Source organism: Panthera pardus, unplaced genomic scaffold, assembly GCF_024362965.1.
Source record: "Panthera pardus isolate Hobbes unplaced genomic scaffold, ASM2436296v1 HiC_scaffold_25, whole genome shotgun sequence".
Lineage (NCBI taxonomy): Eukaryota > Metazoa > Chordata > Mammalia > Carnivora > Felidae > Panthera > Panthera pardus.
The window spans coordinates 14,166,475-14,193,674 of record NW_026526821.1 but is presented as its reverse complement, the minus strand read 5'-3'; the positions used below and the strand labels follow the sequence as shown (position 1 = coordinate 14,193,674).

Sequence of the window (27,200 nt, the reverse complement as noted above, 5' to 3'; positions counted from 1 at the left end):
TGAGAAATATATTTTTGCACTCCTCTTCCTCACACACGCACGTGTGCACACGCCTCACACAGCACGTTCTCACATCTGTAACTGGAGCAGAAGTCTCATCCAACCCCTTCTTCCCGCGGGCCATCCAGGCTGGTACTGTCCATTCGGTTTTACCGTTTAGCTCGAGCCGGACTCTCTGAACGGACTTCGGGACTCGCCCACCCTCCATCCGGGGCTTTGGGACTCCGGCAGAACTTAACTCTGCCGGGGAAGCGGTTCAGGAAACAGGCTTGGGGCTCCCAAGGCGCTTGGGTTCAAGTCCCGGCTCCGGTGCCCATGGGCCGTGCGGCTTGAGTAGGGCCCTTAGCCTTCCCCGGTTTCTTCATCTGTACCGTGGGGACGGTGACTTCGCCCACCTTGTAGCACCGTTGTGAGGTCTAAGAGAGGGCACGCAGGTGAGCAGTAGCACAGGACCTGGCCCGTAGTGACCTCCTAGGTGCGTGGTAGTAGCTGGTGCGGTGACGAAGCTGTCGCGGGCTGCAGCGCCCTGGTAGCAAAGAAAAACCCCGGAGGCAGACAGCCTGAGCTCAGAGCACACATCCACCCCTGATGACCCCTGTGGCCTTGGGTGAGTTAGTTAAACTGTCTGTGCCTCCAGCTCTTCGCCTGCGACATGGGGGTATGAATAGAACACTCCTCGTGGGGCGATTCTGAGGATTAACAATAACGCGTCCGAGTAACACGCTTAGAGCTTGGCGGGTAACAAGCACGGGGTAAATGTGTCTTCGTCTTCACGCATCCTTGTGAGATCAGTTTCCCCCCATTTCACAGCTGGGAACACTGAGGTCCGGAGACTCTGGGCAGGCTTCCCCCAGGTCTCGTTGATACCAAGTGGTAGAGTTGGAATTGCAAGTTCTGAGCCCCCAGTCCGGGCCTGAGAGAGGCTCAGAGTTCTGGGGACCCGAGAGCATTTCTCAGGAGGCACAGGGACGCGCCAGCCGCGTGCCCCAGCACGTAGGCACTGCCCTACGCACCGGGGAGTGTGAGTGGGGAGGTTGGTGCGATCAGTGGGCACGTAATCTAGTATTGGCCTGGGCGTCACGGTGAGGACGTTGAGTTTTCCTGTTAGAGATGACATAACGTGGTCCCCAAGTGGACTGTCCACGTGTAAAATTGGCTTCTTGAAAATACCTCTCTTCAGCTGCATTCCGTCACCTTTTCGTCACCTCTTGCCTTATTGTCTTCCACTGATGGCTGGATGCTGTGTGCCGAGGGGCACGGTTGAATCAGGAGCTCAGGCCCCTTCTGTCTTCCTGCTGCACACTCTACCTGGAGCCTAGGAGATGCGTCAGCGTGTGGCTTCCCCTAAGTGCTGGGGCCAGCCCCACCTGAACCCCATGGGCTGAAACTGGGTGGTGGGGGGGAGAGGAAGAACATCAAGATGATGTCATCAGGAGAAGAGAAATGGATGTTGGCCAATCAAAACCAACTGGTATCTGTCATTCTTGGGTTCTCGGGGCTGTGCCGTTGAGGCAGGGAATGGGATAGTTCTCCATCCAGGAGTGGAAATGGCAGCAGCCTGGGAGTCAGGAAACCTGGTCCAGGTCCCAGTTTGTGCTGCTGTCTAGTTATGGGGCCTAGCTCAAGCGTGTTCTTTCTGTCCCTTTGGCCTCGGTGTCCCCATCCGTGCACTGGGTAAGGGGGAGGGTTCTACCCTGATGTTTCAAGATGTTATAGACTCTTTCCGTGTGGTCCTTCAGTTAGGATCCGGAGATGAAACTCGCCCAGAGAGGGGTTTTGAGGAGGAAACGCTAAAACGTGCCTCGAATGAGCTTCTGTGGTTGAGAAAGTCCCTAGCAGCAATTCTCCAAGGTTCTTCCCACTCAGGGGAGCAGCTAAAGTCACAGCGTTAGTGGATCATCACTCCGACAGCTAAAGCCCTTCCAATTTTTCTTTTCCCTCCAGGCGTCACCGCATCGGCCCCTCCGAGCGTGTCTCCGCTCTTCGCAAGGTGAGCACCCTTGCCCGCCTCCTCTGCCTCCCTACCTTTCCCCTCCTTGCGGGGCTGAGGCTCTGGGGCCTGAATCCCCAGAGAGGAATCCCAGCACCAGCACTTACCAGCTGAGCCACCCAGAGCACATGACGCCACCTCCCAGGCCTCGGTCTCCCCATCTGGAAAAGGGGGAGACCGTCACGACGCCCGCCCCCTTGAAATGAGTTAAAACGTGTTAAAAGGCCTTAGAATGAAGCCTGGAGCCAAGTGTCGAGTGTTGGCTCTTACTTCCTCCCTTCTTCTCTTTGTTCTTTGTCCGTCCTTCCTTCCCTTTCCCTCCCCTTCCTCCTTCCTTTCTTCTCCCTCCTTTTCACTTTCCCTCCTCTACTCTGTCCCCGCCTTCCCTCCCTTTCCTGCACTCCCTGCCCCCCTCTTGCCTTCTGTCCTCTGCCCGGTGAGTGGAGGAGACGGGCCAGTAAAGCAGAGACCCCCTCAGGTGGACGGGCAGCATCAGCGTTGCACCAGAGGTGTGCGAAGGGCAGAGCGAGCTCCCTGATGGCCACGGCTTCCGGAGAGCCCTCGGTGGTCAAGGTGCTCTCGGCCTAGAGGGTCAGCTCCCCCACATGCGGACACGCACCTCCCTTGGCAACACTGGAGAAGCAGTTTGGAAGGAACACACTTTCTCAGCCCTCCTTTCCTTGCAGACGGTTTGGGGATTGTTAGTAGCAACAGAGGTCTGTTCGATCCACCTAAACTCTTCTTTAAGGCCGTGGAATTGGAGAGTTCCACTCCTCTTTCTCTAGGTTTTCACCGTAGCCCCAGATGAATCCGCAAGGGAGAAAGGGGTTCTGATGGGAAGCCGGAGTTGGTCGCCTGGAATTTCCACCTTCTCGATCGAAGGACAGGTGTGAGTTGGGAGTAGGCTCAGATAAGGTTCTATGCTCAGCCCTGAGTCCCGAGTCTCGGGACTCATGCTCAGGCGCGACAGAGAGCGAGAATGTTGGCAGCTGAGATGCCCTCCAGGACTGGTTCTGGCGTCTCCAAGTCCAGTGAGTTCCTCACGCGCTTTGGAACAAGTTCCCCAACCCTTTATCAGCGTAGAAGTCAAAAGGAAAGGAGGGCAGGAGAACATCTTTTTGTAATTCTGTAAACCTTTGCACCCATCTCACACCTGCTGTGAGGCTTCTTACATAGAAGGAATTCGGGAAAGGAAGAGATTTTAACTAACGTGATGTAACCGGGGGTACCTGAGTGGCTCAGTCAGTTAAGAATCCCGAGTTCGGTTCAGGTCATGAGCTCACGGTTCATGAGTTCGAGCCCTGCGTTGGGCCCTGTGCTGACAGCTCACAGCTCAGAGCCTGGAGCCTGCTTCAGATTCTGTCTCTGTCTCTCTGCCCCTTCCCCTCTCGCTTGCTCTCTCTCTCTCTCTTTCTCTCTAGTAACATTTCAAAAAAAAATTTTTTTAATAAATAAAGTGATGTAACCAAAATGGAATCCAGTCCAGAGTTGGGGATCTCATTAACATCTACTGGCAAGCAGGCTGGTTAGAGCAGGTGGGTACAGGATGTCGGGTGCAGAAGGCCCTAGTGTCCCCATGTGTGAGCTAAAGAAAGAGACTGGCCCAGTGAAGTGGTTAAGGGTGCAGCCTCTGGAACCGGGTTCAAAGTCTGCATCAGCTGTGCAATCCTAGTATGTTCGTTCTCTCTCTGCCTCTGTTTTCTTATCTGTAAAATGGGGATAAGGATAGTAACTACCTCCAGGGTCATTGTAGTTGTATGAGGTTTAAAGGAGCCAGTCTACATAAAGGAATTAGGAAGGTGCCTGGCACGTAACGGGCACAAGAATTTTTAGCTGTTTTTATCACTAAAGGAGGTGGACCCGGTGGGGGCTGTTACAGACAGAGTGTGGTGGTTCAAGACGTGGCCACTACTCAAATTGGTTGGTAAAGCCACACAGGAGTGCAGACCTAGGCTTTGTAGGTGTTGGGGGCAGGGGGAGGAGGGGGGATGGGAGAAGAGAAACCTCCTGGTTTGAAACTGTTGGCAATGAATTCAGATTAAAGAAATAAATAACTGCACGAGCCAAAGAAATTATCCATTATCAGGGATCCATGGACTGTGCATGACCATCTTGTCCCCTTCTGCTAGAATAACCGCCCCCCTTGATGTGACTTATCGCTGCCTGCAGGGCTGGGCCAATCTCAGTCTCTAAGTGAGAAGAGATGCAGTTTTGTGGTTGTAATTGTGAACCTGGAGTCAGATTCCCGAGTTGAAATTCTAGATCCCCCGCTTCCTTGCTGTGACCTCAGGTCTCGGGGCTTTGGCTTCCTCTTCTTGAAAGTGGGAGTTACAAGAACCCCCCCCTACCCCAGAGAGTTGATGTGAGCATCTGATGAGATATAATGCACGTATCGGGCCTGTGTGACACATTTCGAGCCTGTGGTAAGAGCACAGTGATTGGGAAGCACTCATTCATTATATTACAGATGTCCTAGTAAGTGGCCCTTTAAATCCCAGGCCTTCATGGAACCTGTTAGTCACCATGGAGTGCAGAATCCATTTGTGTTCTTGGGTTGCGTGTAACGGAATATGGCCTCCAGCTGATGTTAGCCCAAATGGACCTATCCGGAAAGTCTGGAGCAGCTCCCTGTGTAAGTGAGAGTGGAATAATCAGGCCTTGAGAAAGATCAAGAAAAGGACAGCCTCTGGGATCCAAGCAGTAGGAAGGAACGAAAAGTCAGGCTCCTCAGAGTGTAGCTGCTGGAATGAACTATTCAGCCCAAGACTTAAATTCCCGGGACAGGATCTGATTGGATGAATTCCGTCACGAGCCCACCCCTTGGCTAAGAGCAGGGCATCTCGATTGACAGCCGTGTCCCAGCTGCAGTCAACTGAGGTGGTGTCTGAGTTAGGACGGAGAGGAGAGGACAGATAGGCCTGTGCTGCAGTAGTCAGTGGTGTGGACCCAGTGACTTCACACAACAAAGGCTCGTTTCTTCCTCAAAGTTCCGTGCGGATTCGGTGAAGCTCTCCGGGGCATCTCTCCTCTACACACTGACTCAGGATCCAGGAGATATCCGTACCGTAGCTCTGACGTCTCCACCCTGACACTTGCTGCCAACAGAGGAGAGAGGGCAGGAGGGTCGCAGGGGATGGTTTTATTGGCCAGACCTGGGCATGGCTCATACATTCTACGGGGCAGAATCCAGTCGCGTGGTCGACCCTGACTGCAAGGCAGGCAAGAAATAAAACCTTCCCGGGGCCCAGGAAGAGGAAAAGGAAATGGGATTTGATGAACAGCTAAGTTGTCGTCTCTGCCCTGGAAGGAGTTAAATACCCAAAGGAAAATGGTAGCGGTGACGCCGCGATAAGGGGGATGGGGTGGTAGCCTGGCTTCGGAGATGTAATCTTCTCTTTTTCCATGCAGATCTTGTCCACGTGTCCTGCACGGCCAGCCTCCCACGGCCATGGCAGCCTACGGCCAGACACAGTACAGTGCAGGGGTCCAGCCAGCTGCCCCTTATACCACTTACCCACCTCCGGCACAAGCCTATGGAATCCCTTCTTACAGTGAGTACCAGACCAAGCCCTCGCTCTCCCCCTGGGGTCCCCAACATTGTGGTCTTTCTTCTGTCCTGCTGCCTCCGTTAAATGCAAAATGATAAATGCAGCCAGCCTCATTTTGGAATGGGAATAGAGGGAAAGGACAGACACATTTAAATATGGTTCTAGTTCGACAGATTCTATCAAGGCCTCTTTTGCTTGCAAGAGTAAGAAACTTAACCCAAGCCAGGTTAGGAAAAATGGAAATGTAATGACTCTCATACGGGGAAATCTAGAGATACAGCTAACATCAAGTACGGCCGGACCCGGGTGCTCAGGGGAGGTCAGGCGTACCACAGCTCGCTCCAGATTCGGACGTTTCCCTCTGCGTTGGCTTTAATCCCACACGGGTTTTTCCCATGTGGCAGCAAAATGGTGCCCGTACCTCCGGGTTGGCATCCTTTTAGCTCAGCACAGCCAGTGGAAGGAGAGCCCATCTTTCCCAGCGGCCCCACCAGAATCCCTAGGAGCCCTCGTTGGCCCAAGTTGGGTCACATGACAATGCTTCAAGCTAGTCAAGAAGGTGAACATGAGAGAGATAAGGAGGCTGAAATGTGTGGATTGTATCTGAGGGAGAGATGGTTCTCGCGAAGGAAAGTAAGCGGATGCTGGGAAGGCAAAAACAACAGACCTACAGACCGTGACTGTCAGAACCTTATTGCTACAAACCAAAGAGTCCGTGAACCTGGCCCAGCATCCACCACTCACCTGCCCCCATCTGTACAGGTCAGGGTTCTCCAGAGAGGCAGAACCAATGGGATGGAGATATCTATATCTATATCTATATCTATATCTATATCTATATCTATATCTATATATTGAGACAGAGAGAGAGAGAGAGAGAGATGATAGGAACTGGCTCCCCCAGTTATGGAGGCTGGGAAGTTACAAGATCTGAGGTTGGCAAGCTGGAGACCCAAGAGAGCCCATGGTGGCATTCCAATTTGAGTCCAAAGGCCAGAGAAAAGGAGGGGTGATGGTGTAAATTCTGGCCTAAAAGTAGGCGGGCCCAAGACCCAAGAAGGGCTGACTTTTCAGCTCCAGTCTGAAGACAGGAAAAGACTGATGTGCCAGGTCAAACACTCAGATAGAAGGAGTCACCTCTTACTTAGTTAGCCTTTTTGTTCTATTCAGGTCTTCACTTGATTAGGTGAAGCCCACCCACATTAGGGAGGGCAGTCTGCTTATTCAGTCTACAGATTCAAATGTTAGTCTCCTTCAGAGACACTCGCACACAGACATACCCAAGATAATGTTTAACCAACTGTCTGGGCAGCTTGTGGCCCAGTGAGGGTGACACATAAAATTAACTATCACACTGCCTATGGCTTATAGTCATGCTAGTCCTTCCCATCTTAACTGATGTATCAACCCAAATCTCTTTTGGTAGCAAATGACAAAAATCCAGTGCTAATTAGCTTAAGGAAATAAGGGTGTTGACTGTAAACCATAGCTAAACAATCTTAGGGTATGAGCTTCAGGCAGGGCTAAATCTAGGTACTCAAGTGATGATATGAAGAATCAGTCTCCCTGCTTTCCTTTGGAAGGTTAACCTTCATTCTGAGACTTTCCCACTGTGGTGTCAAAGACAGCCCTCACAGTTCCAAGCTGTACCTCCCCCCAAAAGAGAGCTTCTCTCGTCCAGGACTTCCTGTACCATCCCAGGGATTCCTCTGACTGGACTCCCAGTCACTGGGGCAGAGACACTGGGGCAGAGAAGATAGAATGCTCTGGATGGCCACATTTGGCCACATATCCACCCATGGAACCACGAGTCAGGTCAAGCTCATCCAAGAGAACCGAACTGAATGTAGGGCAAGGTAGTCCCCGGAGGAGGAAGGGACAGGTAGAAACCACAGACGCCTAGTGGAAAGGTAATCAGGAGACCTGGCTTCTGGGCCCAGCTGCCTCTGACCTTCCCAGGCCTCGGTTTTGTCATCTGTTAAATGAACGTATCATCTCATCTTCCCAACTCGACGGTGTGGCTCAAGCGCAGAGACTGATTCTTTCCTCTTTTTCCCTTCCTTTTCTCCCTCTCTACCTCTGCTCTGTTCTTGTGTTCATTCATTCATTCATTAATTCATTCACTCAGCATTGGGTCGTGTGCTAGGCACACAGAGGCCAACAAAGCAGAATGGGCCCTCTGTGGAGCTTACAGTCTGCAACAGAGTTTGAAAAGTAAAGGCCAGTGGGTAATGTGGGTATCTCTTTTAACCTATAAAACATGCTTAACATTTAAAAAATTAATTGCTGGGGCGCCTGGGTGGCGCAGTCGGTTAAGCGTCCGACTTCAGCCAGGTCACGATCTCGCGGCCCGTGAGTTCGAGCCCCGCGTCAGGCTCTGGGCTGATGGCTCGGAGCCTGGAGCCTGTTTCCGATTCTGTGTCTCCCTCTCTCTCTGCCCCTCCCCCGTTCATGCTCTGTCTCTCTCTGTCCCAAAAATAAATAAAAAACGTTGAAAAAAAAATTTAAAAAAAAAAAAAAAAAAAAAATTAATTGCTAATTTTAGGAGCACCTAGGTGGCTCAGTTGGTGAAGTGTCTAACTTGATTTCAGCTCAGGTCATGATCTCATGCTCGTGAGATTGAGCCCCATGTCTGGATCTGCGCCAAATGTACCTTGCTTGGGGTTCTCTCTCCCTCTCTCTCTCTCTCTACCCGTCCCCCACGCACATGCACATTCTCCCACGCACATGCGTGCATGCTCTCTCTCCCTCAAAAGTAAATAAACATTAAAAAAAATAAACATTTACAAAAAATAAATCAATTGCCAATTTTAAAATGCAAAATGCTAATGTAAAAATTTACATTTCTGGGGTGCCTGGGTGGCTCAGTCGGTTAAGCATCTGACTTCGGCTCAGGTCATGATCTCACGGCTTGGGAGTTTGAGATCCACATCGGGCTGTGCGCTGACAGCTTAGAGCCTGAAGCCTGCTCCGATCTCTGTCTCCCTCTATTTCTGTCCCTCCCTGCTCATGCTTTCTCTCTCTCTCTCTCTCTCTCTCTCTCTCTCTCTCTTTCAAGAATAAACATTAAAACATTTTTTTAAATTTAAAGATTCTCTCCACCTCTACCCCTGTGCCCCCCTCACACTTGTTCTCTAAAATTAAAAAAAAAAAATTATATATTTCTAACGTCTTTCAAAAGAGAGAGAGAGATGATCCCGCAGCACTGAGCCCACATTCTTTTTTGTGTCAGGAATAGGTGACTCTGAGGCTGTGCCCATTAGCCTAAATTTGTCATGCTCCCCACCCAGCCCACATGGCTCTCTTGAATTATCTGCCTGTCCCCCAAAGACGTTTGAGTTTGCACCTCCTGGCCTAAAGGGAGAAAAACATTTTAAGATTTACAAATCTTCGCGTGTTTCGAACTATGCTCTGTGATACGAGGAAGAGAAGTCAGTTGTGAGGGAGAACGGGAGGAAGGCTTCATCTAGGCTCCAGCTTCAGGGAGGCCTTTTAGACAAAGAGCTGGTTCAGCATCCTAAGAACTGAGGCAGCCTCCAGGCAGGGGGGGCCTCCCGTCGGAAGTCAGAAAGCCCCGGATGGGAGGAATTTGGAGAGTCCCAGGAGCCCAATAGCCACAGCACAGTGAGGGATGAGGTGGGTGAGGCGGGCAGAGCCCGCGAGGCCTGGGAAGGATTTGGGGTTTTATTCAGAGCGAAACGGGAACTCATTGGCAGGTTTATAAGCAGAGGGCTAAACGCTACAGTCTGGGTTTTTTTTCCAAGATCGCGTCAGCTGCCGTGGGGAGCTTGGATTGGAGGGAAGGAAGAAGGCAGCAGGCAGGCTGGTCAGAGACTGAGGAGGAGTGCGGGGTGACGGTGGTGGCCCGGGGCAGGGCAGTGCATCGACTGAATAGACAGGGGGTGATTCTAGGGGTAGGAGTGGTGGGTCCTGTTGGGGCAACAGGCCAGGCGTTGGGAATAGTCACCGTCGCTGAGCTGCCGTCGCCTCAGTCCTCAATGTTCTCTGTCCTTGGGGGTAAAGAACCAGCTCAGGGTCCCCTGGCTGGTCAGTGGCATTAGACCCAAAGTAGCCTGGCCCTGGAGTCCCGTCTCTTCATCATTGAGCTCTAGTGCCTGAGCCTGCATCCCATAAATCCTAGGGGATTACCTGTGACAGTCCTCGGCCCACAGGTGTGGACATTGTTTCCAGCCCTCTGTCCCTCCTGTGCTAGAAGGCTTGTGATATAATCCCGCCTAAGCTACCCCACCTGGCTGACAGCCAGGGACACCGAAGCCGTATTATTTTTCGGCATAAAAGAGAAAACCGGCCCTCCTGTGTCCAGACACAACGTGGCAGGTGGTACAAGCATATGTCCTGGGCTCACCGCACCCCCCCCCCCCAACCGCCACATACTGGTCCTGACACACTGGACAAGCCCCTTCAGTTTCCTCCTTCGTGCAGCAGGGGTGCTACTCGTCTCCTCGCCATTACCGGGAAGATAGACGAGGCTGTCTGTGTCAGAGGTCGGCCACCGTTGTCTGCAAAGGTCCAGATGGTCCTTCTGGCTCTGCGGACCCTAGAGTCCCTGTCGCAGCCATTCGGCTCCGCCACCATAGTGTGAAGGCAGCCGGACGATATGGAAACTGTGTGTCTGTGTCTGTGTTCCAATAAAGCTTTATTTACACAGACAGGAAGTAGGCCAGACTTGGTCCACAGACCGTGATTGGCCAACCCCTGATCTCTGCGAAGGGATCAGCTCACAGGGCTGGCCCAAGGGACATACTCAATCAAGACAGCAGGGTCTTGCCAGGCTGCCACACACACCTGGAATGTTCATGTCGCTGAACAATGACAGGTAGGATGAAAAGCCATTTTCCTTCCCCTGTGCCTGCGCCTGAGCAAGCAGTGTTTGCTCATTGTCTGGACAAACCTTGTTGAATCTTGTTAGGAAGCTTTTTCAGTGCTCCTTGGCAAACAGCATTATTTACTTTTGTGCAAATAGCTTCAAGGCAGTGACACATTTGAGCAAGCTAGAGGGAAGAAGGTGAGCGGTGTTGAATATGTTTTTCCTCGATTTGTTACGCAACATTTAAGACATCGGTAAAAGCCTGAAGACGAACACTACAAATACCACGAGCTGGAATCCAACGTGAGAAATAAAAAGCATAAAAGGTCATCTCCCTTTCTTCTCAGAGACACCCACATGCCTGGAGTTGATGTTTATCATCCCTCTGCATTTCTTTATGTAGACTAGGGGTCAGCAGACTTTTTCTGTGAAGAGCCTGATAGTAAATATTTTTAGCTTTGCAGGCCCTACAGTCTTTCACAGTCACGAAGCTCTTCCATTCTAATGCAGAAGAAGCCTTCCTCCACAAACGAATGGATGTGTCTGTGTTCCGATAAAACTTCATTTGCAAAAAACAGGCATCAAGCCCCATTTGGCCCATGGGCCTATGTAGAGTATTGTTTTGCGTGTTTTACAACTTTATAGACGCTGTTTCTTTTAGTCTCTATTCTTTTGACACCTGCTTTTTCTACCCACCCTTAGGTCTTATGAAATTTATCCCTGTTTGTGCCTGTGGCCGTAGTTCATTCATTTTCACTCTGTGTAATATTCCATATTCCATTATTTGATTGTGCCACAACTCATGCATCTGTTTTTTTAAACTATTTTTTTATTTTTTTGAGGGGGGAGGGGCAGAGGGGAGGGGGAGGGAGAGAGAGAGGGAGACAGAGATTGAGAGAGAATCTTAGCAGGCTCCACACCCAGCACGGAGCCTGACGCAGGGCTCAATCTCACAACCACGAGATCATGACCTGAGCCAAAATCGAGTCAGACACTTCACCAACTGAGCCACCCAGGGGTCCGTCATTTATCTCTTATACCCCAAACTTAATCACTTAAAACAACACTGGTAAACTATTTCTGGTGCTTCTGTGGATTGGCTGGGTAGAGTCTCTCCTGGTCTCCCTGGGGTCTCTCATGAAGCTGCATTTGGCTGGCAGGTTGGCTGGCATGGCTCCCTCCACCTGCCCTTTAATCCTGTGCTTGCTCCCAGCATGCTGGTGTCAGGTTTCCAGGAGGGCAGAGTTGGGGCGCATGAGTGGCTCAATCTGTTGAGCATCCCTCTCTTGATTTAGGCTCAGGTCATGATCTCAGGGTTTGTGAGATCAAGCCCCACATTGGGCTCATGCTGACTGCACGGAACCTGCTTGGGATTCTCTCTCCTCTCTCTCTCTCTCTCTCTCTCTCTCTCTCTCTCTCTGCCTCTCCTCCACTCGTGCTCTCTCTCTCTCTCAAAATAAATGGACTTTAAAAAAAAAAAAAGAGGAGGGCAGAGGTAGGAGCTTCAAAGGCACTTGACAGCTAGTCTCCAGAACTCCCATCACTCAGCCACTTCTATCAGTCAAAACAAGTTACAAGGCCAGTGGAGATTCTAGAAGTACGAAAATGGACTCTGCCTCTTGACAAGAGAACCTGGTCATGTTTTTCAGTCTACCCTAGAATATCTCAGTCTCTTAAAGAAGCAGAAGTCTTCCCCAACAGGAAGTGAACGTGTTGGCATCTGATGGTGGGTGACATTGGGAATTCAGGAACCAGGAGAAAGAACTCAATACTCTGAGCATATAATAGACTCCCCATGTCTGTCTTACAGAATCCTTTGATATCCTGTGTGTTGCTCAGAACAGTGGACCATCCTCCGTGCTGGGGAGGGCTTCCTGGGGGTAGAAAGCAGGGACGCTTCTCTTTTCCTTTGCTTCTCCATGTTTTGGAAGCATTGTCTTCATTCGCGAAACTGAATGGGTGAAAAAGAAGGAACTGCCTTTACAAAACTGGAGCCAGAACTAGAAATATCCTTTAAAGAGATATAAAAAGGGACGCCAGGGTGGCTCAGTCAGTTAAGGGTCCAACTCTTGGTTTCAGCTGAGGTCATGATCTCACCGTTCGTGAGATCGAGCCCCGCGTTGGGCCATGCACAGACGGCACAGATTCCCTCTCTTGGGATTCTCTCTCTCCCTGTCTGCCCCGTCCCCTGCTTATGCTCACTCTCTCACTCGCTCTGTCTCAAAAATAAATAAATAAGCTTAAAAAAGTAAAGAGATGTAAACATAAACAGCGTGGAGATACTATTTTACACCTGGTAGGTAGACAGAGATAAGCAGAGTTTATTACATTTTCAATAAAAATACAATCTGTGGGCTACTGATGGCGGATCAAGCCGCTTGCCTCAGTACAGTCCCTTCTCCAGCCAGCTGCTCATGGAATCGGTGCCTGTGCTCTGGGGAAGCATGTCAGACTGTGGCTGAAGCAAACGACACATTTGTAACTGTGGCCTTTGGAGAAGCAGGTTCCTCCCACAAGAAGAGTGGAGAGTGTGTCTTAGGATTAAGTGGCGGCATCTTTACAGAGGAAGGATGGTTCATTTAACACTCACCCCCAAATCTTGATGGACATTAACCACACATGGCCCTACTCTGTAGAGTAGGGGTTGAAAACTCACTACCCTGAGAGCCAGGCAGGGAGCATGAGGCATATACAAAATATGGGTCCCTCTTTTTTTTTTTTAATTTTTTTAATGTTTTTATTTATTTTTGAGACAGAGAGAGACAGAGCATGAGCAGGGGAGGGGCAGAGAGAGAGGGAGACACAGAATCCGAAGCAGGCTCCAGGCTCTGAGCTGTTGCACAGAGCCCAATGCGGGGCTCGAACCCACCAACTGCGAGATCATGACCTGAGCCGAAGTCAGATGCTTAACCAACTGAGCCACCCAGGCGCCCCAATATGGGTCCCTCTTGACCTGCCTTTCCCTTTCCTACTTTTGATAGGGTCCTAGCATGTGAAAAAAAAAAAAGAGTACAACTGCAATGAAAAGACAGCACTGAAAGCAGACATTTATGTTTCAGGGACAGTGCAGTATCTATAGTGACCCCAGGGAACCTATGGGGATAGGCTGTGCCATCACATGGGAATGCAGGCATGGTGTTGCTAGACCATCTTGCTGTTCAAATGAAGCCATAAGTCCAGATTATTTGGTGAAATCTCCTGGTTTTTCAACAAAACCGACTAATTTCATATTTTCCTTAAAAATATGCAGGCCAAGCAAAATACGTTTATGGGCTAACTGTGCCTCACAAGCCACCGGTTTGCAGCTCCTGATTTGGAAACTGATAAAATTGTGTGCTCTCTTGGTTCAGACGCTCTTCTGCAGGTGACAAGGAAGCATCCTAATCATGTGTCCCCGGTGCCTCTTTTTCCTCCTTCCAAGGTATCAAGACAGAAGACAGCTTGAACCATTCCCCCAGCCAGAGTGGATTCCTCAGCTACGGCTCCAGCTTCAGCACCCCACCCACTGGACAGAGCCCGTACACCTACCAGATGCACGGTCAGTGTGGCGCTGCGGCCCCTTCCTGTCCACCTCCAAGGCACTGCCTGACTTAGGTGTCCAGTCATTCATTCGTTTGCTTGCCAGATTTATTGAGTGCCTACTATGTGCCAGAATCTATCTCCAGGAGTTAGAGCGGTGGACAGAAGAGAACAGATATGAGATCTGCCCTTATGGCAATTGCACGGCAGGAGGGAGAGATGGACAGTAAACAAGGCAACAAATAAACCAGCTAATTTTGGAAGAAGTCGAGTGCCGTGAAGCAAATAGACATGGAGTTTGGGTAGAGAGTGATGAGCAAGTTAAGGGTCAGGAATGGTGAGATATACACTGTAGACGGAGTCATGAGGGCAGACTCTGAAGAGATGACATGGGACAGACACACAAAGAGGTAGGAGGACTTGGCCATGTACAGGGCTGGAGGAAGAGCATTCCAGGTCGCGGGAACAGCCAGTGCGAAAGCGGTATGCGGGGCAATGTCTTGATGTGTTTGAGGCACAGAACAGAGACCAGCAAGGCTGGAGCAGGATTCAAGGGGTGTGGGAGGAGAGAGTGTTGGAGAGAGAACAGAGCCAAATGATGTAAGGTCCTGAGGGCTGTGGGTAGGAGTTGGCTTTGGTAAGTGTGACAGGACAGGCAAGTCCATTGTTGACTCAGACATGCCAGGTGGCAGGAGTTTGGGGCAGCCTAGTAAAGAAGCTGGTGTTCCAGGCAGAAGGTTCCGGGGCTCTGCATCACCCTACGGTGGCCTTAGAAAGGGCAGAAGACTCCAGTGTGTAACTTCACCCCACATACCCCAAGTAACTGGATTCCTGGATTCTTCTGTGCCCACTCTTTGACCATCTTAGGGCCCCTTCTCTTCTTAGAGTCCCTTGGGAGCATATTGGGGCTGAAGCATGGAGTAGAGGGCTGGTGGCAGTCATGTGGGGGATCCGCATCCTGGTACTTTTTTCCTTCATGAAATCTGGTAAAAATGACCGTCAGGGATTTGAAAAATAATATGCAAGAGTAAAGTAAAGGAGTAATGGGAAGTCCGTGGGCTAATGAGTGATTATACTTTTCTTTAAAAAAAAAAAAAAACTATTCGCAAGTGTTGTCACTTTGTCTTGTAAATGTCTTATTAAAGAAACAATAAAAATGGGTATCAACGGCAGCCTTTCAGAGAAAAACCTGGTGAAGGGACAGCAAATGATCTTAGGCAGGGGGGTGTGTGGAGAAAGGGGCTGATGAGCATCAATGCCCACCCCTTGGAAAAGCTCCCATGTAAAGGTCTGTATCAGAGCTTGTTGGCGACACCATCAGCCAACACCAAACACTTGCCACATGCCACACGATGTTGTTTGGATCATCTTATACAACCTTCATGGCAAAGTGTTGGTGCTGGTATTATTCCCATTTTCTAGGTGAGGCAGTTGAGGCATGGAGGGAATGATCGGTTTGCCCAACATCAAGGCAAGGAGTTTAGATTTTACTGCAAGTGCAGTAAACAGAATGTGTCGAATCTCTTAGGGGTCTGGCAGAATCCCATCCCCCAGGCTCACCCCCAAACCCTCGCTCTTCTCTGCTTCTGCTTTCGCCTCTGGCCCCCCATGGTAGCCTTCTGAGTCTCACGGAAGGGTGCAAGCTCCTGGGACCCATCTTCAAGTGGGAAGTGAAATTATGGCAGCAGTCCTGATAATAAAGGCTTCTGAAGACGCTGAACTTGAACTTGCATTTGGGTCACTCTCAAGCCAGTGTTTACTAGCTCTGCGAGTAGAGATGAGACCTACTGCCTCAGGACTTCTAAGGCCATGAAGGTTGAACAGCAAACACAGTCCACCCTCCCCCATTCTGACATCCTTCCCCACCCCCGCAGAAAAGTGGATTCAGTGACGTTAGGAGTGGCTCTCCATCCATCATTCTTTCAATGTGTATTATTGAGTACGAGTTCTATGCCTGGCACCCTTTTAGGCACTGGAGACATGGCCAGCAACAGTGACAATCCCTCAGAGAGAAAGCAAAGAATCAATTAACAAATAAACGGATTATTAACAGACTTTGACAGAGCTTGTGAAGGACAGAGACAGGGCAGTGTGATGGGCAGTGATGAGGGGTGTAGCGGTTGACATAACCCAGATGGATAGGGAGACCCGAGTAATGGAAAGGTGCAAGCCACATGAGCAGCTGGAGGTTCTCCCAAAGGAGAAGCATGAGTCTGGGGCAGTGAGTAAAGGGGATGAGATTGGAATGCAAAGAGGGGACCCACCCCCGCCCCAAGCCAGGACATATAGAATATGTCATTTCTTCTCTGGTCCTTATGGCAGCCCCATGAGGAGGGCACTATTATGCCTGCTTTACACATGGTGAAAGCGAGGCCCAGAGAGGGGAAGTGATTTACTCAGTATCACACAGCCAATAAGTATTCAGAGCTGGCATTCAGACTCGGATTTCTAGAATTCCAGAGCCTGTGCTGTTTCCTCCAAGTGCCATTTCCTGGACTCGCTCAGGATTCCAAATAGCATCCTAAGCTATGTGTATACCATACGCCATTCCCCTTAATCCTCCCAATAGCCCTGTGACCTACGGTCTATCATTATCCCCATCTTACAGATGGAGAAGCTGAGGCCCACATTGGTAAAGTAACTTGCCCAAGGTCACATGGCTATGGCGGTGGGATCTGAAGCCAGGCCGTTTCACTGCAGAGCCCAGGCATGCAACCCCCATACCACCCTGCCCTCCCCACTCTTGTAGAACCCTCTAGAAGACAATTCTCCATGGATGAGCACTTGCCTAAACCCTGCCTCGCCACCTCAATCCCCACCAGCCCTTCACAAGTCGAAAAACATCTGCTCTGTTCCCACCCAACCATGGGAATAATCCAGGTTATTTTCTTACCGTCCTTGCGGCCCAGATGCCAGAAGGGCTGTGACAGCAGCTGGACTTTGTCCCAATTAACTGCCTTCAGTCTCATGCTAATGGCCATAAACTGCTCTTGAGACAGCCCAGGCATTCTGCAAGCCTGACATATTCCTCCGTAAGTATTTTTTTCAAACACAAACACACAGAACGCTCACACACCATGCCCATGTGCTTCCTATTAACTATTTTTTTTTCAAGTGGTTCCAGAGGAGAAATAAACTCTGAAACTACTCCGTGTGCGTTTCAGAATGGAAGACGTCAGTTCAGCTTAGCTTTTCAGATGAGGAAGGGAATGAAGAAAGGGTCTGAAAACACTCAGAGTGAAATTGGTCCGTGTGGAGAATCTGGGATGAGTCTTTTTCCTCTCTGGGAATTAAAATCATAATTTCGTCAAAGCAGAAAGAACCCAAGCAGGGACCAACCACCCCATCACTTTACAGATGAGTAAACTGAGGCACTGCCACAGAATGGCTTGTGTAGGGTCACAGAGCAAGCATTAGATAAGCCGGATGCCTCCCTCTGGGTCCTCTACCTACTCTCATAAACTTCCAGAAACCTCAGCGGGGTCATCACCCCTCAAGGCTCTGGTCTGAGATCTGTATCTGTTTGGATAACACTGCCCCTCCACCAAATGTATAATAAACATAAGAGAGAAAAGTTCACAGCACTCGTCAGCCTTCGCTTGTTGTTTATTTTCTTTTTTTCAAGTTTACCCAAGAGTTTTTATAACTGAAATGTGTTTCTCATGGCTTTGATTTTTGTTGTTGTGTTTCTTTTTGCTTCTCCTGCTGAAACACTGCTACTCACAGAAACGGCTCCAAAGATTAAAAAGAAAACATCTTGAGCGTGTATTATAAGAACTTGCTGCTGGTGCCGTGGAGGGACTGAGAGCCCCAGACCACACACCCCACGATTTGAGTGAGGCACTTGACTTCCTGTGCCTCGGTTTCCTCACGTGGGAACTGGCATCCTAGCAAGGGAGAGGACCTCAAGGGGCTCTCGGGGGGACGAAATGGAATGATTCCTGGGCACGTCAGATGAGGTCCGTAAAGGCTGGGTGCTCTTTTTCTCATTCCTGCTGTTTGTTTTGTAACATAGGTGTTAACATCGGTAACCCTGAAGTCAGGCGAAGTGAACTTCGCAGTGTTCCACCATGTGGCCCTGAGCCAGCGTTCTTCCCCTCTAAAATTGGGTACTGATCATACTGATGCATGGCGTACTGTGATAATTAAATGAGCTGAGCTGTGTGTGTGTGTGTGTGTGTGTGTGTGTGTGTGTGTGTGTGTGTGAAGTATTTAGAGCAGCCCCTGGCACAAACTAAGTGCTCTGCCAATGTTAGCTGTTGTTACCGTTGACCCCTTGAACAGTAGGGATTTGAACTGCGCGGGTGGGTCCGCTTACGTGCAAATTTTTTTTTCAATAAATCCAGCAGAGTCCTGTGAATGTATTACCTGTTGCGTGTGATTTTCTTAATAACATTTTCTTTTCTTAGCTTACTTTATTGTGAGAATACAGTACGTAATATATAGGACACACAAAGTACGTGTTAATTGACTGTTATTGGTGAGGCAGCATAGACCATGAGCAGTGAAGTTCTCTTTTTATCGTTTTATTTTATTTTTGTCCATCATGATAAGTGTATTCCGCGGTAATTAAGTTCAAAAGTTATACAGGGAATTTCAACTGCGCGGGTTCCAGAGACAGCGGAATTGCTATCTTAACTTCAGGTCTGACGGTCTGTGTTCTTCCCAAGTTCACCTGTGTTTCCTGAATTCTCAGTTTTATTAAGGAGTCCTGGTAGAAGAAAAGAGGAGTACTAATTTGAGACTGTTGACTCTTCCACATCAGCATAAACTCCCCTTCTGGTAAAAATCTGCCTTATACGGGGACTTGAAAATAGTCAGATCTCTTCAGTTCCTTCTGTATTCCTTCTGTATTCACCAAAGACCAGGGAACGTTAATAGTGAAGCTCAGAACCCAACATGAGCCATTCAGGAACATGGAAGCATGTGATTCAGGGATGAGGGGGAGAATTAAAAGCCTAGCAGAAGGGTCTGGAAGCCAGTGATCTCAGCCAGAGACTTCAGGGACCGGTTTGTGTTGGACTTGTGAAACCTAGCGGTTTCTGGCACCGAAAGCTGTGTGACTTTGGACAAGCCATTGAACTCTCCAGATCTGTATCTCACAGCTCTGGTGCTCACAGATGCTCACTGAAAAGAGAGAGAGGTTGGAAAAGTTCATGGTCAGCTGCATCAAATACATTTGGTAAATAGTGTGCAGCACAAAATTAAGTAGATGTCTTTGCTGCAGGACTTCTCAGACCCTTTGCAGCCTGATGCACCTCGTGGCTCTTCAGGAGTGGAGTTCAGTAGCCAGTCTTTCTGGGTAGATCTGGATAGGGACCTTCTCACAAAAGACTGTTCTCGGCGGGAAGTCCTGGGCGTGATGGCCCTTAGAACCCGTTCTGGTAAAATTGTGTGATTCTCCAATTAAAAAAAAAAAAAAATGATGAACATGAATGTGTTCTTCTTTTCTGTATTTTATTTTTGCTGAGGTATAATTCACATACCATAAAGTTCACCCTCTTAAAGTATACAATGCAGTCCTTTTACTATATTCACAAAGTTGGGCAACCCTCCCCACTCTCTTAATTCCACATTTTCATTACACTTTTTTTTAATGTTTATTTTTGAGAGAGAGAGAGACTGAGCAGGGGAGGGGCAGAGAGAGAGAGGGAGACAAGGAATCTGAAGCAGGCTCCAGGCTCTGAGATGTCAGCACAGAACCTGATGCAGGGCTCGAACTCACGAATTGTGAGACCATGACCTGAGCCCAAGTTGGATGCTTAGCCAACGGAGCCACTCAGGCACCCCTCGTTACACCTTTTTTAAGGTTCCTGGACCCAATTCCAACAGGGGAGTCCCCCCGCCCGACAACACCAAGCAATTCTTGGACACCAGCATGGCATCCAAGAATTCAACTCAATTCTGACACTCTCTACCTGGAGACAGCATCAGGTTCCACAGGTCAAGGGTTCGGTCCTACAAGACTGCCCCACCCTCCCTTCAGATGCCAGTCACAAGCCCAGACTGTTACCTGTCCTTCTGACCGACCGGCTACAGACTGGAACTTCCAAGGACCCCTCCTTGGGTTTGATTAATTTGCTAGAGAGGCTCACAGAACTCAGGGAAACACTTACTTACATTTACCAGCTTATCAGAGGATATGAATCAAAAGCCAGATGAAAAGATACAAAGGGCAAATTTCTGAACAAAGGAGCTTTGGTCCTCATGAAGCTTGGGGCCTGGCTCAATGGCACATAAGAGGATTCTAGTTCTCCAGGCATAGGAGCTCTCTGACAAGGTCAAAAAGCTGCTGTCTTGGGTTTTTATGGAGGCTTCGTATATAGTAATGATTGACTAAGTCATTGGCCCTTGGCTGATTCAACTTCCAGCCCCCTCTGTCGCTCCCTGGAGGTCGGGGTGGGACTGAAAGTTCCAACTCTTTAATCACGTGGTTGGTCCTCCTGGCGGCCAGCTCTCACCCTTGGGTGGGTCCAAAAGTCGCCTCGATTAATAACAAGACACCCATTTCACATTAATGGATCTGAATGTGTTTTCAGGAACTGTGGCTGAAGATCAGTATTATCTGAGAATTATATTTTGGTCATCTGAATGGTCAAATACACATTTCTTGTAAATCATTATATGATAACCCCAGAATGGAGCCCCATGCACATTAGCCATCATTTCCTATTCCCCTCCCTTTCTTTTGTGATAAAAAAAAAGTTACATTTAAACTTACTCTTCCTTTACATTATTTTTTGAGCAGTTCATGTATTTACCTAGTTTAAACATCTATAGAAATCTCTCTTCTACCCTTGTCCCACATCCATTCAGTTTCCAAAGCCTCAACGGTTAACCCTTTAAACTAGGTTCTTGTGAGCCCATCCAGAATTGGGGTTTTTTGCAAGTATGAGCAAACATGAACACAGTCCATTCTACTTCATATTTCTATGACAAGAAGTCATTCATTCATGTTTCATAAGTAAGGAAACAATGTCAACTCTGTTTTCAAATGAGAACTCTAAAGTTGCATTGGTTCGTTTGCTTTTCAGATTTTCTCCTTATCACTGGTTTTAAGCAATTTCATTTTTGATGCCTTGGTGCTGTTTTTTTTCATGATTCTAGGACTTTGGATTCATTGAGCTTCTTAATCTGTGAGTTTATAGTTTTTATCACATTTGGAAAAGTTTCGGCCATTACTTCTTCAAGTAGTTCCTCCCCACTATGTCTTCAAGTTCACTAACCTTTTCTTGTATAGTATCTGATCTGCTGTTAATTACACTCAGGGCATTTTTTTTTTTATCTTCAGATATTTGATCTCTATTTTTTTTAATCTTCCATGCCTCTGTTTAACATGCCCAGTCTTTGTAGTAGCTCCTTGAACAGACAGAACACAGTTATAGTAACTATTTTAATATGCTTATCTATTAGTTTTGTCATCTCTGTCATTTCTCGGTTATTTTTCACTGATTTTTCTCCTCATTACAGGTCATATTTCCTGATGCTTTGCGTGCATAAGTTCTGATTGTATGCCTGACATTGAGAATTTTACCTTGTTGGATGCTGGACATTTTTATATTTCTATGAATATTCTTAAGCTCTATTCTGGGATGCAGTTAAATTACATGGAAACAGTTTGATCCTCTCTAGTCTTGCTTTCAGTTTTTTTAGGTAGAGCAGAGCAGCATTTGGTCTAGGGCACTCTTGACCTAACAACATTTTCCCACTACTGAGGAAGCCTTTCTGTGTATTCTACCCAATGCCCCATGAATTATGAGGTTTTCCACTCTGGCTGGCAGGAATAAGAACTATTTGAAACTCTGTTATGAGCTCTGGGTATTGTTCCTTCTAATCTTTTCAAGTGGTTCTCCTCCAGCCTTGGTGGACACCCTAGGGGAAATGTCCACAAATCTCTGGAGCACTCTCGCAGTGCAGCTCTGTTTTCTGGAACTCTGCTCTGTGAATCCTACCCATTAGGCTTCCCTGGACTTGCAGTTCATCTGTTCAGCTTAGAGAGACCACTGGGCACCTTCCTGGGCCCCTTCCTGGAAACCGGCCACAATGGGGCAATCATGTGGCTCATTCTTTGTTTCCTTTCTCTCAAAGGTTGCTGTCATTCATTGTCTGATGTCTGATGTCTTGGGAATCTAGTTTTTTAACTATTTCACGTGGGAAGGTAAATCTAGTCCCCATGACCCAGTCTTGGCCAGAAGTGCATGTACAGCCATATTGGTTTGTTTGCACTTCTCCCCAGCACATATGGTAACAGCAAATGAATGCAAAATACGTAACACTGGTAAAGACAACAAGCTTCTAGGAACACAGTTCTGTCCCTGGTGCCCTTTGTTCTTCGTCTGACTTCGGTTTGGCCGCATGCTCTGTTTTTGAAGAATTTCTTTTGCAATTTCCCCAATATTTGGTGCATTTTGCCCTGGTTTCCATAGTTCAACACTTCCAGTGTCTTTATACCCCCTTCTGTCAAGATACTTTGACCTCTTTTTTAAAGCTAAGTCCTCTATTTATTGTAGCACTTCTCTATTACTCTTTTTTATTGAGATTATTATTATTCTTGCTTTTGTCAGTGCTTTGGTTGCAAAGTTGTGTTGCTTTTGAGCAGTCTGCCCTGACCCTACTTTTTCCCATAAGCCCCATTATTTCAGTGAACAATTTTGCACAACACACAGCCTCTCAGGAAGGCTTTATGTCACATTATGGCAGTAACACTTGCATTTATTCTTATTTTTATAGGTAACATACATACACTGTCTTCTGCACTTTGCTTTCTTCATTAGCAACAGATATTGAAGAACTTTGTAAGTCCGTGTATAGAAAGGGCTTCCTCTTTTTTTTCGCAGGTGCCTATCATTCTTTCAAATGATGTGCTGTAAATCATTTAATTAGTTCCTCATTGGGTGTCTACAATTACCACCAGTATGGCTATGAATAATCCTAAATGTGTCTCATTTCGTGTTTCTGCAAGGACATCTGAAGGGTAGGTTGTGCAGAAGAAGAATTCGGGGTTGAGGGGAAAGTCCCATTTTTAAAAATTGGTGGATTTTCCAAGCTACCTTCCGTAGGGATTCTACCAATCTAAACTCCCACCAGTAGTGTGTGAGAGTGCCGATCTGGCCAACCCAGGGTCATCTAGTTATTGGGCATTTTTTCCAATCCTATGCATGAAAAGCGGTTTCTTGGCATAATACTAATTTGTGTGTCTTATGAGGTTGAGCCTCTCTTCAAATCTTTAGCCAATTTGTGGTTACTTTTCTGTGAACCAGGAGATTAGATTTGAGACATCGTACAAGAGAAGAGTGCTGTGGTGCCAGGCATACTAATATTTAAGCATATGATAAAACCTTAGTAACCAAAACAGCTTGTTTTGGGTGTATGTGTAAACTGATTGACCAGTAGAGGAGAGCGTGCCATCCAGAAAGAGACAAAGCGTATCTAGGAATTTTGTACATGGGGCAGATGGCATGTCAGTGGGGAAAGACGCAATATTCAGTGAATGGTTTTGGAACAATTCGTTAGCCATCTGGAGGGGGGGAAATCCATTCCTTTTACTGCATATCATGAAAAAAATCCAAATGGGTTAACAGTTTATTTTTTTCCTTCAAAACTTTATTGAAATTCTGGTTAGTTAACATATAGCGTAATATCGGTTTCAGGAGTAGAATTTAGTGATTCATCACTTACATACGACACCCAGTGCTCACCCCCACGAGTGCCCTCCTTAATGCCCATCACCCATCTAGCCCATCCCCCCACCACCTCCTGTCCTGTATCAACAGTTTTTTGTTTTGTTTTGTTTTTAACTTATTTCTTTAATTTACATCCAAGTTAGTTAGCATGTAGTGAAACAATGATTTCAGGGGTAGATTCCTTAATGCCCTCACCCATTTAGACCATGCTCCCTCCCACAACCCCTCCAGTAACCCTCAGTTTGTTCTCCATATTTATGAGTCTCTTCTGCTTTGTCCCCCTCCCTGTTTTTATATTATTTTTGTTTCCCTTCCCTTATGTTCATCTGTTTTGTCTCTTAAAGGCCTCATATGAGTGAAGTCATATGGTTTTTGTCTTTCTCTGACTAATTTCACTTAGCATAATACCCTCCAGTTCCATCCACGTAGTTGCAAATGGCAAGATTTCCTTCTTTTTGATTGCCGAGTAATACTCCATTGTATATACAGACCACATCTTCTTTACTGGATCAGCAGTTTAAATGTCAGAAGTCAAATCATAAAAGAACTAGAATGACAGTAAGCAAAATTTGTATAACCCTGGAGTAGAAAAGGCTTTTCTCACTGTGACTTAGAAGCTAGCCATCAAGGAAAAGACAGCAAGTTTAACTACAGATTGGTTGGGGGGGGGGGGGGGGGGGGGCGTGGCAAAGAACACCAGAAGTAAAGTCAAAACAAAAGCAAACAAAACAGAAAACAAGTGGCAAACTGAGAAACATTTACATCGTAAATCATAGACACGCAGGTCGCAGGTCGTTACTCTTTGCAAATGATTCTGCAGTTCTGTGGATTGAGCCTGCTCCGGGAGGTGATTCTTCTCAATGAAAGAGAGAAGTGAGTTAGTTGTAATGTTGCAGGGAGTGGTGAGCGGTCAGGCCGAGGGCAAGCTGAAAACTACGTGCCCGTCTGGCAGGGGTGTAGGTATCACTCGGCTTTCGCCCGTTGCTGCCACACGAGAATGGGACGCTGGGGGGGCTAAATCTTTCCATTTTCAGGGTAATCCCTGTAGCTGGATTTGACTGTGAAATCTCCTTCGTTTTCATTGTGGGCAAACTGATTTGTTTTGAGAGACAGAGAAAACAGAGCGTGAGTGGGGGAGGGATAGAGAGAAAGGGAGGCAGAATCCAAAGCAGGCCCCAGGCTCTGAGCTGTCAGCACAGAGCCCATCGCGGGGCTCGAACTCACGGACCACGAGATCGTGACCTGAGCCGAAGGCGGACACTCAACCCACCCAGCCACCCAGGCGCCCCTTTGGCAAACCGATTTAAACACTCCCTTTAAAATACTTTATGAAGCAGACGAACGTGTATAAGGCTGGTCTTCATGACTCCATCTTGCAATCTGTTTCCATAGTTTCTTAACTGAACCCCGGGTGCTCAGAGAAAATCCCCAACCAGGTGGTGACTTGGGGACCCAGGAAGATCTCACCTCCTTCCATGCCCACCTCTGGCCTGTTTCATCAGTGAGGCATTTCCCAGAGGACTCAAGTGATGGGCATGGCCACAGCTGCCTTGGAGCCCAGTGGCCTCCTCCTGGCGAAGTGGGGTAATTTCCTCATTTCTTCTTGGCAAGAGGCTGTCCCGGCCCAGCCAGTCTCCAAGTCTGTCTGGTCTCACTCTGTCAGTCGAGACAGGGGCCAGGCTTGGCATCCATGGGTTCCTGGCCTGAGGTCGGGTTTCCTGGTGTGAATCAGCAACTTTCCTGCACACGACAAAGTGGGTGAGGTTTCCCGATACATGTCAGCGTTCTTGCGCCATGCGGCCCCTCCACCCTGGCAGTCACCTTCTCGTCACCTTCACGGGGTTTGGCGGGCCTGCCACCTCCTGCTTGTGCTGACGCCCTCCGGATTTAAGACGTACGGAGTTTAAATGGGCAGTCTTTTCCTCTGACCACAGAACAAGATTTATTTAGTCACCCCCATCACCAAAAGTCGCTGGAGATGACCCTTGAAAGCAGCTTGGGTGATTGAGCCTTAGTTTTGGGGGCCAGAAAGGAGTTTCATCATCCACAGTTCACGAAGGGGCACCTGGGTGGCTCAGTCCGTTAAGCGTCCGACTCTTGGTTTAGGTTCAGGTCATGATCTCACGGTTCGTGAGTTCGATCTTCGCGTGGGGCTCTGTCCTGACAGCTGGGAGCCTGCTTGGGATTCTCTCTCTCTATCTCTCTCTGCCCCTCCCCCTCTTGCTCTTTCTGTCTCTCTCTCTCAAAATAAATAAACTTAAAAAAAAAAAAAACAACAATTCATGAAGGCAGTGCTGGCCTATAGGCTTCCTGCGATGATGGGAAAGTGTTGGATGTCTGTGCTGCCCAATATGGTGGCCACGAGCCACATGGGGCTGTTGAGCATTGGCCAAAACAGCTGAAGCAATGACATGTTTCTGTTGTTTGCTCTTAGTTATAGCAACCGTAAATGTGGCTGGTGACCACCATGTCAGGTGGCACAACTGTAAGAGATCATTAAAAGGCAACTCTCCTGGTTAATGAGGGGGTCCGGGGAAGGCAGTTAGCAGGTGTTCCAGAACGAACGCTTGCATCCCACTAAAATCCATCTATTGAAGCTCTAACCCCAGTGCGACAGTATTTGGAGATGCCGCCCGTGGCCTGCAGTTAGGGTGAGATGAGGCCATGAGGACGGGGCCCCCCTGATGAGACTGGTGTCCTGTAAGAGGAAGAGAGAGACCTGTCTCTCTCTCCCCTCGAGCGCACCCCCCGAGGAAAGGCCGTGTGAGGGCATGGCGAGAAGGCGGCCGTCTGTAGGCCGGGAGGAGGGCTCTCGTGAGGAACCTAGTCAGTCGGCACCCTGATTCTGGACTCCCCCGCCTCCGGTAGTGGGAGAGATACGCGTCTGCTGCGTAAACCACCCGGTTTATGGGTGTTTTGTTGTAAAACCCCATGCTGACTGAGATCATCGGGTTTTTTTGAGACACGCAAAAGTGGAAAAGTTGAAAGCTTGGAACATTGTTTTATTTTTCTGTTTTGGAGTGTTCCACTGCCTTCTCTTCCTGCCCCCACCGCAAGAGGGGTTTTCGAGGCAAAGCTGCAGAACCGAGGGCCCCAGAAGCCGCCCTCAGGGTCTGCATGTGGAACTGAGAGCTTGTGGGGGACCCAGGGCGGTGCCTTCAGATGCCATTATTGCAGCAGAGGTCAACGGAGCAGCTTTTCTGCGCGCCAGGGTGGGGAAACAGACCATAATTGGACGATGGCACAACATAGGTAAAACTGCACTGGAACGTGCTAAGAGGCAAGGCCCAGAAGGCCTCCACAGCTATCTGGCTCCAGGCCCGCTCTCTTCATTCTGCCACTGGTCACAAACCAACATGCCCCGGGAGTCCGGCCCACAGGGCAGTGTGTGGGGCTGGTTGGGGGAAGCCTGGGATGAACTGAGCATCCCTAGCCCTCCATAAAGAGGAGGCCCTACTCCACTAAGGCCGAGTGGTGCCATACGGGGGTCAATTATTCCAAAGTAAACAAACAAACAGACCCAAAAGCCCGGAAATTAGAACTTCATAAGATCTTCCCCAATTTAAAACACTTCCATTGGGGGGCACCTGGGTGGTTTTGTCGGTTGAGCGTCCAGCTCTTGGTTTCGGCTC

The 27,200-nt window shown here is 48.5% G+C and overlaps 1 protein-coding gene across 3 annotated transcripts in view; it reads left to right on the top strand.

Moving 5' to 3' along the window:
* The window catches only part of EYA2 (EYA transcriptional coactivator and phosphatase 2), a 256,663-nt gene that overhangs the window by 96,976 nt on the left and 132,487 nt on the right, over positions 1–27,200 (top strand). For 2 of the 3 annotated variants that reach the window (XM_019458255.2, XM_019458253.2), the window contains exons 3-5: positions 1,945–1,990; positions 5,399–5,541; positions 13,788–13,904. In XM_019458255.2, coding sequence (XP_019313800.2) covers positions 1,945–1,990; positions 5,399–5,541; positions 13,788–13,904 — 306 coding nt within the window. The remainder of the gene's footprint in view (positions 1–1,944; positions 1,991–5,398; positions 5,542–13,787; positions 13,905–27,200) is intronic. The other variant, XM_019458256.2, reaches the window with a different exon arrangement.